At 43.6% G+C, this 16562-nt stretch overlaps 1 protein-coding gene and 2 long non-coding RNA genes across 3 annotated transcripts in view; 1 reads left to right on the top strand and 2 right to left on the bottom strand.

Moving 5' to 3' along the window:
• LOC134728758 (uncharacterized) overlaps positions 1-16562 on the bottom strand; it is a 478019-nt gene that overhangs the window by 297446 nt on the left and 164011 nt on the right. The window lies entirely within an intron of this gene.
• LOC134728759 (uncharacterized) lies at positions 1592-7452 on the bottom strand. The gene is made up of 3 exons (XR_010109542.1): positions 4918-7452; positions 2251-2555; positions 1592-1775 (listed from the first exon to the last, which is right to left on the bottom strand). It is a non-coding gene; the product is annotated as an uncharacterized LOC134728759 (long non-coding RNA).
• On the top strand, positions 13254-13860 carry TNP1 (transition protein 1). The gene is made up of 2 exons (XM_003818591.5): positions 13254-13422; positions 13623-13860. The coding sequence occupies exons 1-2, from the start codon at positions 13284-13286 to the stop codon at positions 13649-13651; spliced, it is 168 nt and encodes a 55-aa protein (XP_003818639.1). The 5' UTR covers positions 13254-13283; the 3' UTR covers positions 13652-13860.

Raw genomic sequence — 16562 nt, 5'->3', positions numbered from 1 at the left:
AAAGCTGCTGTAAGGTATAAGTTGGGTCATGTTTACTTACCTCATACAAGACTTTCATCAATAAATATTGAACGCCCTAGGCAGAAGATTCATATATTTCACATCCTGAAGTTCTCCACAATTATCAATTTCAAAATTTTCTTCTAAGTTTCAAGTTTGAACATGTGATGGATCTCCTGGCACTGTTAAATTTATTCTGGTTTTCTCCTGGACTATATGTCTTAGACTATATTTACTATATGTACATTTCTTGGAGTACATGGACAGGTGAACAGGACCTGGCACATGGGCATTATTCAATAGTAAAACATTTCCTATGTAAATGTAGCAAATATAGTGAGGGTGTCGTGGAGGACTGCACCAGAATGACAAAGGGAAGGCTATTGACCTCTTTGCCTTTGCCTTCTCCCTGAGATTATGCCAGTGTATGCACAACATTATTACAGCCTACTACTGCCAGACACACTTATAACCCATTAACTGTAGCCTGTTACTACCAGAGGTGCCTGTAACCTGTTACCACAGCCTACTACTATAATACATGCTTATATCCAATGATATAGCTATATTACTACAGCCTGCTACCACAAGAGTGACTTGTATTATTACTACATACACTACCTCAGGACACTCTGCTCTTGCGCCCAGGAACACCTGCCATAACATCTTTAAGCAATAAATTGCCACCTCTCCACACCCCTACACTGAGTAAGACCAAACGTGACCACTGAAGAGCAAAAGCAATCATCAAAGAAACTCAAGAAGCTCATCAACATCTAGGAAATAGGACAAAACCCTGGGGCCCACCTAAGTCAGATGAACAATAAAAAGGCAGTTTCTGCATCTTTCATGTTCCAAAGGAAATAGAGAATTGAGTTTTGAGGCCCCAACCTTACAGATTAGCTTTGGTCTTGCTGGTAAATGGTTTTTAAAGATTGCATTTATGATTCTCAGGGGGAGGCAAGCTGTGAATAAGAGATGATTTGGTACGTTTACATAAGTTATACAAGGTTCAAGTTTAATTACACAAGGGATTCTATAAAGCTATAAGAATTATTTGATCCCAAATTGCCCAAACACTACGTTATATCTAGAGTATACTACCAGGAGAAGCTCGAGGATGTTGTCCTTTAAAGAATTCCAAATGCACATATGCCTTTGTAAGTGTATGTTGTGTCTTTGCACTTCCTCACATTTACAATTCCTGGACTTCATGATGGATGACCTGGGCTTGTTTCTAGGAAAACAGGCATCTTCATTTCTGCTAACAAATGAATGAGAAGTGTGAGCTGATGGTGATCTGGTGGTTCACCTGGCTCAGCCTGCACTGGCCTTGTTTAGACGGTCTATCAAACCAAATAAGCCCTTATCATATCCAGAAAGCATCTCAATTTATCCCAAACAAAAGCCCAACCATGAACATCATAGTAAATCTTTCAAACAGGAAAAAAAGGGTAAACTACATATTTCCTCCTGACTCACATGGTTCTCCCTCTGCTTACAACACCCATCTGATTACATGAAGGGCTAAGGTACTAAGGTCACTCAACGTCACTCTTCAGCTAAACAGTAACACTCAAAAACACCTTTGTCAGAGAAAGAAGAGAAAGTTTATTTAGAGACACTGGCGTGGAGAGGAATAATCAATGATGATTATGGTGGTCTTGGGCCTGCACCAAAAGCCCTTCTTTGTGCTGGCCCTGGGAGAACACATGGCACAGAAAAGCCCAGATTCAAGCAGCTTCTTCAACCAAAACATTGACATATTCTGCTGACTAAAGAGACAAATAAGAAAATTAAAGATGTACACTCCAAGAACCCATGTGTTTTTCATATAGGGACCTTCCCAACTCAGTTTCCCAGAGATTCCATCAAATACAGACCTTCAAAGAGTTTGAGAGTCCCACCTCAAAGAGGTAGGTCCAGAGTTTGTGTGATCTCTCTTTACTGCATGGACAAGATTAGAGGGAGGCTTTACAGCACAAAGAAGACAAGCCATGAGCACAGAAAGCCTGGCTCTTCACAGGACTTGTGCGGAAGCAGGGAGAGAGTTGGGTGGTTGTTTTTTATTGGTGGGTGGGTGTCGGTGAGGGAAGGGATTGTTAGAGAAGTACTGGGGCCAGTCTTTAGAAGGTGAGAGGTGATCTTTGCTTTTGACAGAGGCATGACAGTTTGGGAGATTGGCCAAGCATGGGTGACAATTCCTCAGTCCTGAGAGTCCCCTCTGTAATCAGAAAATGTCATCAATACCTTGTCTTCCCATTCCTTTTCAGAGATAATTTCCTTTCTTTTTGCCTCTGTGGGGAATATTTCAGATGACATGCTGAACACCTATACCTGCAGGCCTTCACCATCTTCTTCTGTTCCTCAACTCTGGTCAGCATGAGGTTTTGGTTGAAACAGCAAGATCTGCCTGCTCCTACTGTTGTCCCTCTCTCCTACCCCAGGTCCATTTGTCCAAAGCAGTCCACCCATCATTCCCTTTACATAGTGGCTTATGACACGGGCCCTCCTGATAAAGGGACATGATGATTGATGGTGCCTTGTCACAATGGCTGAAAGTCAACATGAGAGCTTGGTTGAGTGGTTGGGGCAGTACTGAAATGTTGGATAAAATTAAGAAAATGCCTAGTAGGACTCCTTAAATCAGCTGGCTGCCTATCAGCCAGCCCATAGGAACCCCCATGAATTACAGAAACCAAGCAAAATTCTCTATGCCTTTCAAACCCAAGTCTAGCATTTTTTTTTTAAAGAATAACCGTTTATTAAAGTAGATACAGAACACTTGTTTGGCCAAATTTTAATACTGCTTTACATGTTTTGTTTGTGAAACAATTCGTATTACATTTATAACCAAAAATTTCAACTGGTAACAGATTTAATATTCACTGTCAAACACACAGTTGATAATCTTGAGGGGAAAATACATGAAAGGCATATATACAATTATAGAAGTTCTTATTGTACATGTAGCATATTTTGATCTCCAAGTCTAGCATTTTTAAAGCCTTTGTCTCCTGACACATTTAGGCATACATTCCTGGTTTCATTGCCTTATTTCTAGAAAGAGATCTTGAGGGAGGATTTGAACAATGTACACTTTTTTAAGTGAATTTATTGAAGTATAATTGATAAACAATAAACTTCACATATTTTAAGTGTACAATTTGATAAGTTTTGACCTAGGTGTACACCCATAAACCATTACTACAAATCAAGATAATAAGTACTTTCTACTGTGCTCCCTTTGTAATCTTTCCCCCTGCCCCTCCCCCAAGTTCTACTCTAAGTACCCAAAATGTAGAATTTAAAGCTCTAGTCCAGTTCATTTTTCAAATCTACTACCCCTGCCCTATCCCCTAGAGCCCCACAGAAATATAGCTTCAACTTCAAGAAGCTTGATATCTGGCCAGAGAAGCCATCTTCTACTGGTAGATATAAAATGTGACCAAATGAAGAAGTAACCATAGAGTATAGGGCCTCTGTTTTGAGTCTTGAAGCACATTTGGAAGTTTAATAGGTGAAGATGAAAAAAAATAGTACAAATCACTGAATTTCCTATGAAGACCTGTACTTTTTCTACTTTTTAAATAACCCAGTTTGGTTAGAACAGAGGTTGCCTGAAGGAAATAATGAAGGACATGGCTAAAAAGCCAGGTTGGGGTTGGGGATGGGGATATGGAAATTGAAATGCTGTAGTCAAAATGTCTACATCTTGTTTCACTGGGCAGCAGTTTGCATGAAAAAAGAGACTCCAGCCACCTCCACAGTGATGTAGTCCAAAGGCTGATGAAGGGCTGCCACCTGGCATCATGGAAACATGGGCCTCATAAAGGGGGAGGAGCCCAACAACACACCTGGGCTTCAGGCCTAAGTAATGAAGCTCTGGGTGGTGCCAACCAGAAGGGTCAGGTTGGCAGGAAGGTCCCAAGAAATGTCGTCTCCTCTCTTCCTTAAAAGCCTGGTTTCAAACACACTTCCTGAACAAGGGCTGTAGTGATTCACCCACTTCAAGAAGGCCAACTTCATGTTGAGGCCATAGTGGGTGGAGGGGTGGAGGTGATCATCCAAGCATCCCCCAGTGTCCCTCTAATATCCCACCTCTTGCAGATGCCCAAGAGGCAGAGAATGCTACAGTTCTGTTGTCATTCTTTTAACATAAGACCTAAGGTTTTAATCCTGGGTAGGGCAACAAAGGCAGAAAAGAAGAGAAAGAAAGAGAAGGAGGTGGAGTTGTATTTAAACTACATATGTGATGCTGAGCTTAATGTATTCTAACTCTTCTCTGATTGTCAGATGCTCTGCAGGAGTCACCTAAGGTAAGGACAGAGAAATGAGATGAGGTTCCTCAAGTAGTCACACAGTGCCTGGTGCTTAGTAGGTCCCCTAAAAGTGCTCTGACCACCTCAAGTGTCGCAGCTTCCAGTTTTGCATATCTTACTTTCAACCCCATTCTTTCCTGAGTTTTCTTCTGTTCTCTCGGTCTCCTTGCCCTGCTCTCTCCTCTGAAACACCCAGTGGCTGATAAATCCCATAACTTTGTCTCTAGAGCATCTTACCTGCCCCTGGAGATTCAACCACACAAAACTCTAACTTGCCAGTGCCCAAAACTACATCCCCAGCCTCAATTGCTCTTCTGAGCTACAGATGCCTCTATCCAATTTGTCTACAGGGCATCCTTGGGGACCTGTCTGGTAGACATTCAACCTATGCAAAACTAAAACCAGTTTTTTTCTGTTCACATCTATTTCCTGCTCCTGCATCTACTCAGCAGTCATTCACTATTCACTAAGGACAGAAGACTAGGATTAAAACTTTACCCCTCCACATAAATCATGTCAGTATTTTATAACTTACCCCTTCTTCAACTCCATTGCTGGCTTGGGTTAAATGGCTTAATATCACTAAAGAACTTACCATATTGCAGGCACTTTCCTGCAATAGATAACAAGTTAGAATTCAAGTCTTTTGTTGATAGCTGTCTTTATGGTGAACATTAAGTCAAAGATATCACCCTCTGGGTAACTGACCATCTTCCTCTGCATCCCTTCTGTGGCAGCAGTTAGAGCATACGCACTAAAATTAAGTAGATGTGGATCTAAATCCCAGCTCTACTGTTTAGTATTTGCACACCCTTGAGCGATTTCCTGAAGCTCTGAGCCAGTAAGGAGGTGATCTCCAACTAGGTGTTTAGTCTCCTCATTGGTAAGATAACAGGATTGCCATTAAGCCTGAGTCCTCTCTTTAACTTATTGAAGATTTTTAAGGCTGGGAGCAATATAATGATTTGCCCACATTTGGTAAGTTGAGAAACTTGGATCCAGAAAATCAGTCTGACTAAATATCGGAGAAAATCATCTCAGGTCCCCTGCTCAGCCCTTCTCTTGTAGATTGGTTCACTGACCTCATATGGCCTTTGTGATATCCCAGAGAGGGGAAGACCAAGTCACAGTGGCCTAGATTCTCTGCAGCTGGGCTCCTTCTGTCTCAGAGCTGGGAATACAATCTTCAGGCAAATGACTGGAAAGCCCCCTTCAGGCCCCTAACATCTCCCAGCAGTAAGTATGAGCACTAAGTGTGTGCATTCAGCCACACTAGGATACAGCAGAGCTGCATGTACCCCAGGACTCAGCCAGTTTCCTACAGGAGCATAGAAGAAAGTACCACTAAAGGAGAGCAAGGAGAAGGAAGAGGAAGAGGGCAGCAATTGGCAAGGCTTGAGGGTAAGAGTAGGAGGAGTGAAGACAGGAGTAGTACCAGCTATGGATGGAGGACGTATGTGAGGAGGGGAGAGGGGAGATGGTCATGGAGCCAGTAATGAAGAGACTAAGTCCATTCTCAGGCAAACGGCACAGCCTCAGTATGAAGTAAGTCATTTGCAAGTATTCATGAATCTCCCATTATGAATAGGAGATCTGACCAGCTTTCCTAGACTATAAAGGTAAACAAGATAGGGATTTTTCAATTTAGTTATCTGCTATTTGCCATAAGTAGTGTCTTAAGTGAGGCAGAAGAGACAGAGTGGGCTTCATAGTCATGGGACCTGTGCATCACAAACGGTCTTGTGCCCACTTACCCACACTGATCCCAGATTTATGCTCTTCTGTCACCATCTTGAAATTCTTAATAATTTTTTAGCAAGAGGCTAGCATATTCATTTTGCATTGGACTTCACAAATTATGTAGCTGGTTCTGGGGAGACATAATTTTTTTTATCTGGAGCATGTGGAGTCCTAATAAGCAACAACAAGGAAAGGGTGCAAGATGGGGGGAGGGCCGGCCCCAAGTTGGAGGAGAACAGTAAACAATTGTTCTGAGAAATGGCTAAACACAAAAAACCTGTGGGCATAATGACCTCCTTCCCCAGATAGACCCAGCAGCACAACCTCATTCTGCACATAAATCCCATAAAACTCCCCTCTAGCACCTGCCTCTTTGCAGACAGCCCCTTCTCTGCTGGGCTGCCCATTGCTTTCTTGCAACATACCTTCATACTTTGTCTAATAAATCTGCCTTTCTTTACCTATGATTGTCTTGGTAAATTCCTTTACTGCCCACAACACCAGCCCCAGCTAGTCACACCCACAAGAAAGCAGATGTCACAGGAAGTAGCAAGTAAGCTAGGCCAAACCAGAGCTAAAGAGGTAACAAAATCATAAGGGAAAATTTGGAAAATGTCACGTTAGCCTTGTGTGCCCATCTGAAGAACTTCCTGAGGCTCTCCTGCTCTAACCAGGGACTTTTAAACCTCAGTTTTTTCTTTCCTCTCTTGCAGCATGAAGAAAGTGCACTTTCACTGTTGCAGTAGTCTTAGAAAACAAATATTTCTGCATGGTGACACGGTTCTTACTGGAACCCCAGAACATCTCCATGGTATGACCTACCACATTTCCTCCCCACCAAAATAATAATAATAATAATAATAAGGCTACCAAGTATCTGGAATTTCTTGCTCATTAAAATCTGATTACTACCACACTCAAAAGCATCTGGGTCTTTCTTTGGTCCTTACTAAAAACAAAGGCTTTGCTTTGAACATTTCTCCAGGCAAGCCCCATCTGCTCCCGCAGAACAAGAATTTAATGAAGAAGGAAGTGTTACTAAACCTTTGTGCTTTGGACCACAGAACTTTAGAATTAGAAAAAGCAGCAAAAGATCTACTTTTTTCTTTTCATTTAGTATAAATACAACTAAATCTACTTTTTGAGATCCCCAAATATGAGTATTCTGCCCCAAAGAACAATGCGGAAAACTGACAGCAACACTGTCAAGCAAGCCTTCATTGCCAGCTCTGTCTCTCTAGAGTTTCAGGACATGTAGTAAAATTATGTTTTGAATCTGCCTGTTCTTCTCCCTCAATCGCCACTAAGACTAGGAAGTAGAGGCTTGGCAAGCCAAGTCAAAGAGGCAGGGCTGATTGTGATGCTTTCTCTTGGCCCAGCCTTGGTCAGTAGAGTTAGTCAGATCTCCTGTATCCAATGCACTCTACCAGCCTGATGGTCACAATGCTATGAAATCATCAATTATGAAGCCATTGACCTTCACGTGTGGCAACCTCAGGCTGTCTCTGTGGTCCTTTTCCACCCTTCATGGCAACTCTTTCCCCCCTTTCAAAGGGTCAGGTGCCCTAAAACTCAGTGAACTGATGGCCCTTGGCAGGTGGGATGATTTTAAGAGGGCCAAGGCCCCTGCACATGGCTCTTAGCACACAAGAGGAAAAAAGAAAAGCAGACCAAATGCACAGAAAATAAAAAGAGGCCAGAAATTATAATTGTGGTGCATCATTGTATAGTGGCATGAAGCCTGGACTGGAGATTAAGAGATCTAGGTTTGAGATCTCACTTTGCCTATGATTTGTGACTTTGTCTGTTACCCTTCATCTCAAGGCCTATTTATTATAAAATTGTTCTCTAGCAATGCTCCAACTCAAAGTTCCTTACTCCCGTTGGTGGATGGATTAAAACATATTATTCTTGACCACATGAGGCCAAATGATTTTAATATGTGTGATATTTTTGTACCATAACACCCTTTTCTAACACCCTGGGATGCAGCCCTACTTTTATCTTAACAGCTGAATGGAACTATATTTCCAGTGTATTCTGGAAAAGGACATCTTTTTTGTTACTATGTTATAGATGGGGATAAAGGAAGGCAGAAAAGTGGCTAGTGGTCAATGTGAAAACTTTATTTAGAACCCTCTGAAGCACACAATTTGAATTTTCTTTATGCACCATTATACCATGTAGTTTTATTGTTAGTGAGACTTGGAGAGACAAAAGGAACAGAAATAGTCAATTTTCAGAAGTCCAAAAATAATTAAAAGCAAACGAAAAGTTTGAGTGCTCTCAGAATGAGAACTTGAAAGTTGTCCAGAGGTCCTCCAAATTCATGCCCTGCCTCTAAGAAGGACTACTTTTTTCCAGTTCTCCCTCTTTAATATTAGGTTCCTTCACTGTGATCATAGCAGGCATGCATGAAATAAAAGGCTAATAGAGTGGAGACTCAAGGACAGGTTTGTTTTTAAGTTGAGTAGGGAAGGCACTGTGGTGCAGCAGGCAGTCCTTGGCCTGGGGTCGGCAAACTTGTCGCTATCCTGGCTCTTCCACTGCCCAGGTGTGGCCCCCGAGATAAGCCTCTTGGCTCCCAAAGGAGCAGGACAAGGTACACCTTAAGAGCCTCCCATGACCACTGCTCTTGTGATAAATCTCCCACTTTAAGCACCCCAATCTCTCTCCCCCTGAAAAAAACAGAAACTATTTACTGAAAAACAATTTGAGAATGCAGCAGAAAGAATAAGAGAGAAGCCTGACGGAAAAATGGGAAAGAACACCACCAAATCTTCAGGCAGACTCCAGGCCATCCTCAGAACCAGGATGCTCCCTGTACCTCCAGAACTGGATGAAAAAAGACGAACGGAGTTAAGATCCTTCCTCCCTTTTGCTCTGCAAACCACCCCTTGGCCTTGGTCTCCGGCCTCTTCTTATTCCCTACTGAAGACAGTGAATGTGTTCTGAGTTCAGAGAGCTCTGCCCCTTGGTGAGGCACCTCTCTCAGCCACTTTCCCCTCCTCCAGCCTGTCCCCAAGCCCCTTTGGCCTGTTTGAACAGCAGCAGCAACAACAGTAGAGAAGACAGGGTGTGCATGTGAACAGGGTGAAAGGTCCCCACTTCCCAGCCGAGGTCAACATCTGGAGAGACTTAGATTTCAGAGAGGGATTCAGACTGAGTCATCGACATGTATAAGGACTGTCAGCAACTTTTCCATGTTCCCTCTTCATAAGCCCCAAGTCTCAGCCTGCTGGGAAGATCCAGCCCTATGAAGGCATCCACTGGACTCCCTGGGAAAATTAATGGAGTGAGTTTGAATTGGAGAAGTGACATGGAATCTAACTAGAGATCTGACTTCCAAAACAGTGACACCCTAAGGCTACCCTTCCTAGCCTAGGAAAGGGACCAGTGAGAGCACTGGCCTCCAAGCCCTTTCCTGCACTGTAACCCTAGCTACCCATCTAGGAGATACAGACACCATCCTGTCCATTTACCTTTCTCCAGGCAAGAACTCACTGAGCCCCAAGAAAAGAAAAGGCTGATAGTGTCTCTTCTCAAAAGGCCAGGAATTTAGCTCTCTCTCTTTCTGTGCCAAAAATGTTCAGAACATAGTCGTTTCCTTTCATTAAGGGAAAAAAAAGCTGAGTCCCACCAGGGAAGCTAAGGTGTAAAGGAAACAGGTTTATGGGGCTGTCCCTGTTAGTCCTATGCTGAGTTATTTGAAGTCACTCATATGTCCTCTCTGTGCAAAGATAGCAGAAAAAAACAAAATGGTGAGACAGGGAGCAGACTGGATTAACAGATGATTCTCAAGGAAGGGCCTCATCCTGGACCTGCTAAAGGTTAGAAGTAGCTCACTAGGCTCTATCTAAATTGCTGCTAGCTTGAGCAACACTGGGGCAGAAATGGGAAGAGAAACAGAGACAGGCAGCAGAGACCAACGCTCAGCCCTGCTCCATCCTCACTCCAGGAGGTCCGATACAGGAGCCAACCCAAACATCCCCCACACCCCACCCTTGAGTGGCCTGTGAATCGCCTTCCCCGTCCCCCACTGGGTTTTCTGCTGCTTAAGTTTCTCAGCATGGGTGTCTGGAACCAGAACTGCTCCTCAACTCTAGGCAAAGGGGACTTTTTTGTTTGTTTCTTCATCAGTTCCCAAGTCTGGCTGCCTTCTTCCCTGTGATCTCAGCTTCTCCTTGGCAGAGCAGGTCTTTTGGGGGTGGGAGGGACTGGGGAGAGAAATAGTATCCAGCCTTCAGGACCATCCAGAAAAATGTCTCTCAAACCAAAGAGGCCAGTTCCTCTGTAAACATTTTAGCCAATGGTTTCAGGCATGAGAGGTGGACACAGAGCACCAGAGGACCTGTTGTGAGGACAATGTCTTCTCTCTTCCCTGCTTTGAAATGGCCCCACTTGTGCAAAGTCACTGTGATTGTGTTGAACTGTCTGTCCTCATAATATACCAAAGCAGCTAGACTGAACAAATATTTACTGACCACCTAGTGTGGGCCATGCTAGTACCTGCGGAAAATGCAGTAGAAATAAAAGGTACAGTCCCTAACGAGAAGGAGGCTATCGCCAAAGTCAGATCATTTCAGAGATCACCTAGCCCAATCTGCTTATTTTTAGAATAAGGGAGCTAATGACCACAGAAGTCCAGTCAGGACCAGAACGAAGACACACCACCTCCTATTGAAACCAGTCTAACACACATGGCTGGCAATGCAGGCATAAAACACGATTTCACACAATTAGGGTTGGTTGTCTAGACTTTAAAGCCAATATTATACAGACAATAAACTTTGAAGAAGTTTCAAAGGACAGTGAAAATTTGGTAAGTTGGGAAGTCTTCCTTAGAGATGTGGGGCAAAATGGGAAGGAACAGGATAGTTAGAAAAATAAAAGAAGGACTTTTTATTCATTGACCAAATGTATTTCACAAATACTTACTGAGCTTCTATTCTGTGGCAGGACTGATGAACTCCCAGGGAATATTCAGTAGTGAGCCCAATTTCTCAATTCCTGCTTTCACAGAGGTCCCTGCTTTCATGGGGGCATGTTTGTAGGAGAAACAACCAGCCTTGAGTGGACGCAGAAGGTCTGGAGTACCAACAAGCAAGCAAGCAGCCTGTTTTATAGAACTTCTTTGTGTGAATAAAAGTCACCAACAAGTCACCAATAGAAGGTCTCCAGAGAGACCTGCCCAGAAGCAGGAAAATGGAAAGTGTCACATATGGTGGCTATACAAGGAATCTGGGTTTCAAAACTCAATTTGCCATCTGTAGATATCAGAAAACCAGGGAGTGGGGCTTGAACTACTTTCGCTCTTCTATTCAACCAACTTTTGCTAAGGATCTCCTGCATACAAGATGCTCAGTTCTTGAATGAGGATAATGGCAATGGAGACAGAAGGAGGGACAAATGGAAGAAATAGCAAACAAGTTCTATAGAAATCCGAATGAGGTGGGCACAGCGGCTCACGTCTGTAATCCCAGCACTCTGGGAGGCCAAGGTGGGCAGATCACCTGAGATCAGGAGTTCAAGACTAGCCTGGCCAACATGGCAAAACGCTGTCAGTACTAAAAATACAAAAATTAGCTGGGCATGGTGGCACACGCCTGTAATCCCAGCTACTCAGAAGGCTGAGGCAGGAGAATTGCTGGAACACAGGAGGCGGATGTTGCAGTGAGCCAAGATTGTGCCACTGCACTCCAGCCTGAGCAAAAGAGCAAGACTCGGTCTCAAAAAAAAAAAAAAGAAAGAAATATTTTCAAAAGCAAAGCATTTACTATGAGGTGTAATGGAGGAAAAAGGAAAGGCTGGATGACTTATACACCAATAATCATTCAATATATCTATTTGTAAATGTCAAAGGCACTTCAAAGCCGGTATGTCTTATACCAAGTACATGATCATCACTCTCCCCATGTCTGGCCTTTATCCCCATGAATGGCACCAGCGTCCAGATAACTGCATTATACAGAAACAAAAGCCACACCCTTGACACCATCTGCTTTCACCTCCCAAATTCAATCCATCACCAAGCCTTGGTCTCTTGTCTACTTTAGATCTCAATCAACACCTTTCCTGGCCAGACCTAAACCATCATCAAATCTTTCTCTCTGCTGAACCATTGATGTTGACAGTAGCATCTCCCTTTACACAGCTCCTCCAGTCAATACATCACCCACTTGGCACCCTCTAATCTCACATACCATCCTCTTAACATTTTTAAAGGCTTCCCAATGTACTTGATCATGGTTTGATCTCTGTCTCTCCCTCCAGCCTCATCCTGTACCATGTAGGGAGTTTCCCTCTGCCCTTCTCCAGCCAAAATGACTCCCTAAGTACTTATTCACTGATTTATGTAGACATCTGATGAATGGCTTTCTCCCCAGTGGGCTGAGAGTTCCATGAGCACAGTATCTACGTGTGTTTATCCTCCACTAATTTTCTACCACCTAAATGTATGGCATATGCTATGTGATCAATATCTGTGACTGAATTTTTAAAAATGATTAGGTTAATTGTTCTGAACCAGAGCCATTTTTTCCCTCACTTCCCCAGCCTCCCAAAGAAACAGGTGGCAATGTTTGGGAATATTTTGGGTTGTCACAGCTGCCAGGCTTCTCTGGTGTCCAGTGGGTAATGGCCAGGGATGTTGCCAAACATCCTAGGGTGCACAAGACAGCCCACTGAAAGTTACCCTGCCCATTGTGTCAACAGTGCCAAGACTGAGAAATCCTGACCTAGATGAAAAAGAAGGAATATTTCTATTTTGATCATATTGAATTGGGTTCTGTAGAGTCAAGTCCTTACAGAAACAAATTTATTATCTCCGGATGCTGTGAGAGACTTAAACAGTCATGCATACACACACACTCAATGACTGTTACATTTCCTACAGGCAGGAGAAGCATATTTGAATGGTCTCTTATACTCATCCGATGCCTGGCACAGGGCTGGGATTCAGTTTCTCAATAACGCCTCTCTGGGAAAGCCTCACTTAACATAAAAAGGACCTCAAAACTGAGGGCAGCCCTTGAGCTGCACGAAAAGGACCACCTTATTTCACAAATATGACCAAAGTGCAGCAAAGGTGAGTGACAGCATAGTAGAGCCCCGCCCACCTGCTGAGCCATGCCCCTTCCCTGTCACAATGGCCAAGGCCTTAAATACCCAGACTCCTGGCCCCCAGGCCTTGCAAAGCCCCTCATTTTGGCAGAACTTACCATGTCGACCAGCCGCAAATTAAAGAGTCATGGCATGAGGAGGAGCAAGAGCCGATCTCCTCACAAGGGAGTCAAGAGAGGTGGCAGCAAAAGAAAATACCGTAAGGGCAACCTGAAAAGTAGGAAACGGGGCGATGACGGTGAGTGAGGGATGGGGAGGAGATTGCCAAACTTAGGCACACATTGCTGCCAGGCCCTCCCTCTTGGAGGCAGCCCTCACAGGACCCTGAAATCTTGGCCTGAGATTATTTCCAATAACTAAATGCAGATTTGAGCAATAAGAGTCTTGATGGGAATGTTCTAATTTGTGTCTCTGTTGCAAACCTGTCCTTTCCCACAGCCAATCGCAATTACCACTCCCACTTGTGAGCCCCCAGCGGGCTCTGCCCTGGTGCGCTTCACACAGCACCAAGCAGCAATAAGAACAGCAGAAGGGGAACTGCCAAGGAGACCTGATGTTAGATCAAAGCCAGAGAGGAGCCTATGGAATGTGGATCAAATGCCAGTTGTGACGAAATGAGGAATGTATATGTTGGCTGTTTTTCCCCAACATCTCAATAAAACTTTGAAAGCAGAAATGTTTACTTTGATCTTTTGGTTGGAAAGACTTGAGTTCCTGAGCTAGGTGGGTTTGGGGAAGAATTGGCCAGTATGAAACCATTAAATGTGACTTGGAAAATATCAAAAGTAATTTGTCCTCCAATTCCCTCCCATGGTGGTCCTACTCTGGCCACACACTATTGCCGTATTTGTCTTCATCCCAGTGTGCTGTCTCTCTCCTCAACATGGAAAGGGAGAAGAGATAAAAAAGGGAGAAATTCATTCATTAGCATTAACCAAAGGATTCAAGCTGTTTTCGTTAGAGCTTAAACCAAAGGATGCAAGCTGTTTTTGTCAGAGCTTATAGCATAGAGGTGTTGAAAGCTAAACTAAATCTAAAGACTTGGCCCGGAGATAGAGATCACCTGGAGGAGCTCTTAGAAACTCTTAATTCATTGATCATATGGGCAGGATTAGCAGGCTAAGAGATGGGAACACCTTCTGAACAGAGACCAACATGTTCTTTGTAAAGCATCCTATTAGTAACAGTGGAAGTGATGAGAGTTTAGATTTCTTTAGGTTATTTTGGTAGCTATGTTGGGCTTGAGGTGGGCAAGACTAAAGAGTGGGATATTGCCTCGTAGCATGCCATAAGCCTTAGTCCAGTGTGCCTAGAAGTAGGAATTGTCTCAATCTGAGTATTGATCATTTGACAGAGAGAGAGAGAGAGAGAGAACTGACTTTAGGGATAGAGCTGGTTCTGCTCATTTAGGAAATTCCTAAGCCCTCACTTTACCTTGTCCCTGAGTTGTAACACAATTTATGATGTCTCTGGTCAAGGATATGACATTCACCCACTCAGAGGTGGATCGTATTTTTCTTGTGTTTCCTGTTGCCTCAGAGGTAGCTCCAGGGTAGAAATGAGACTCATATTTAAACTCAAGAACCAACCACCCACGTGGTTTCTGGGGAAGTAACCAGGAAAGGGTATAAGCAGGAAGGAATGAAGGGGCATGAGGTTAGACACGAAGTTTCCAGCAGTCAGGGGTGTGAGACATGGGAAGAGGACACTATTAAGTCTGAGCTTCATGCAAATGTGTGGGTACCAGGATGTTGGTCCTATTAAGGGGTGGCAAGGGGTGTTCCTGTGGGTCAGAATCTAGAAATGCAATAAAAAAGCATGTTCATTTTTCAGATAAGTTATTTCACTTGTTGGGGTAAAATATTTCAAGTCCTCACTCTTCCATAACCCTAAGAATGAGCATGCTGATTCAGAGCTGTTTTCAAGTTCATGTGAAAAACATCTCTCCTTACCATCAGGCACACAGATACTTCAAAGTTTTCCATTGTCAGTTTCCCTTTTTGTTAAATGGAGGATAGGGATAGGGAAAATGCTTCATAACCCTCATCCTCCATGGTTGTGTCTATTTTACCTCCTAAATGTGACTTTTGTTTGTCTTTGCTTCTCTAACCAAACTCAGATTAGTCTCAAATAATCCTATATGTGTCCGTACTATATGTGTCCGTAGTGTCACTGAACGAAGCTCTAACTTCTTAGAAGTTTGCACACATATCTGATCTGGATTCCCTCCTTCAAATCTCTGAAAGAACTCATCAGCCATGGCTCTCACCCTGCTCTCATGCCTCCTGGGACTTCCTCTGCCTCTGTATAAAATATAAACACACTTTGCAACACATGAAATCTAGAAAATAAATCCAAAAAGTAAAAATTGTTTAATTATTTTAATGTGCTTTTGCTGCTCTTGCTGTAAATTCTTTTAAACTTAGCCTCATAGGTTGGGTTCTCAGGGAGTGGAGATGGAGTTTGAATGCAAGATGTTTATTAGAGGTCAGTACTTGAAGAGGGAGGCTGCAGGGTCGTACAGAAGAAGGAGCTGCACAAACCATCAGGCAGTATAGCCAGGCCTTTATACCATTTATACCCCACCTGGCTGGGCTGCGCCAGTAAGACATGGCATTTCCCTGCTGAGGCAGACTCAGAAGGGAGCATCAGCTGGAGGTTCCTTGGTGGACCACACACCCACAATCTGAGCAGCTCACCTCGGTGTCTATTACAATTGCTCTCTGGATGATCTGTATCTTTTCTCAGCCTCTGGTCCCCATCTTCCCCTTAAGTCTCTTCACAGCTTGCTGCCTTGCCACTTCCTGCTGTGACTGTGTGTCATGAGTCTTCAAATGCTCTTGTGCACAGCTCACTTCTTGTGGATTGCCAATTTGCACAAAGATGACCTCTCCCATAGGACAAAGTCAACAGTCAGGAACAAACTAGAATACCGTGATGCTGAGTGTGCAACATTTACTTCCCTCAGGAAACTTGTTATGATTAGGGAGCCACAGATCCCTGCAGATGGTCCAAATGAAGACTTTGTCAAAGGGATTATTTACAGAGGAGAGACACCTAGAGCCTACCAATGAGGTCTTCAGACCCTTAGGACTGAGAAGGCAAAAGGGCAAAATAGCACAACAGGAGCCCATTGACAGCCAAAACTGTGTGTGGGAAGGAATGGTTGTGAATGGACCTCCTGGTAAAATCTGTACTAGGAGGATTGCAGCTGTTGTCAGGCTCAGACACAGGGAAGAAACATTCCATCATTTATCTAATCTCCTGCTGCTGCTCTCATTGGCGAAATTCAGAAGTCAGCAGACAAGAGACCCCAGGTGACACAGAGCATAAGGGCCAGCCCCCTGGGGCATCAAAGAGCAGAGAATGTTGGATAAA

The sequence above is a fragment of the Pan paniscus genome, chromosome 13, assembly GCF_029289425.2.
Source record: "Pan paniscus chromosome 13, NHGRI_mPanPan1-v2.0_pri, whole genome shotgun sequence".
Taxonomy (NCBI): domain Eukaryota; kingdom Metazoa; phylum Chordata; class Mammalia; order Primates; family Hominidae; genus Pan; species Pan paniscus.
The sequence above is the reverse complement of the archived record's forward strand: the minus strand, read 5'-3'. Positions and strand labels throughout refer to the sequence as shown.

What these genes read in the sequence shown, in the direction of transcription:
- TNP1 (XM_003818591.5), top strand. Translation starts at nt 13,284, where the DNA reads ATGTCGACCAGCCGCAAATTAAAGAGTCATGGCATGAGGAGGAGCAAG. An exon ending in TAGGAAACGGGGCGATGACG is followed by an intron (nt 13,423 to 13,622) that starts GTGAGTGAGGGA and finishes CCTTTCCCACAG; the next exon opens with CCAATCGCAATTACCACTCC.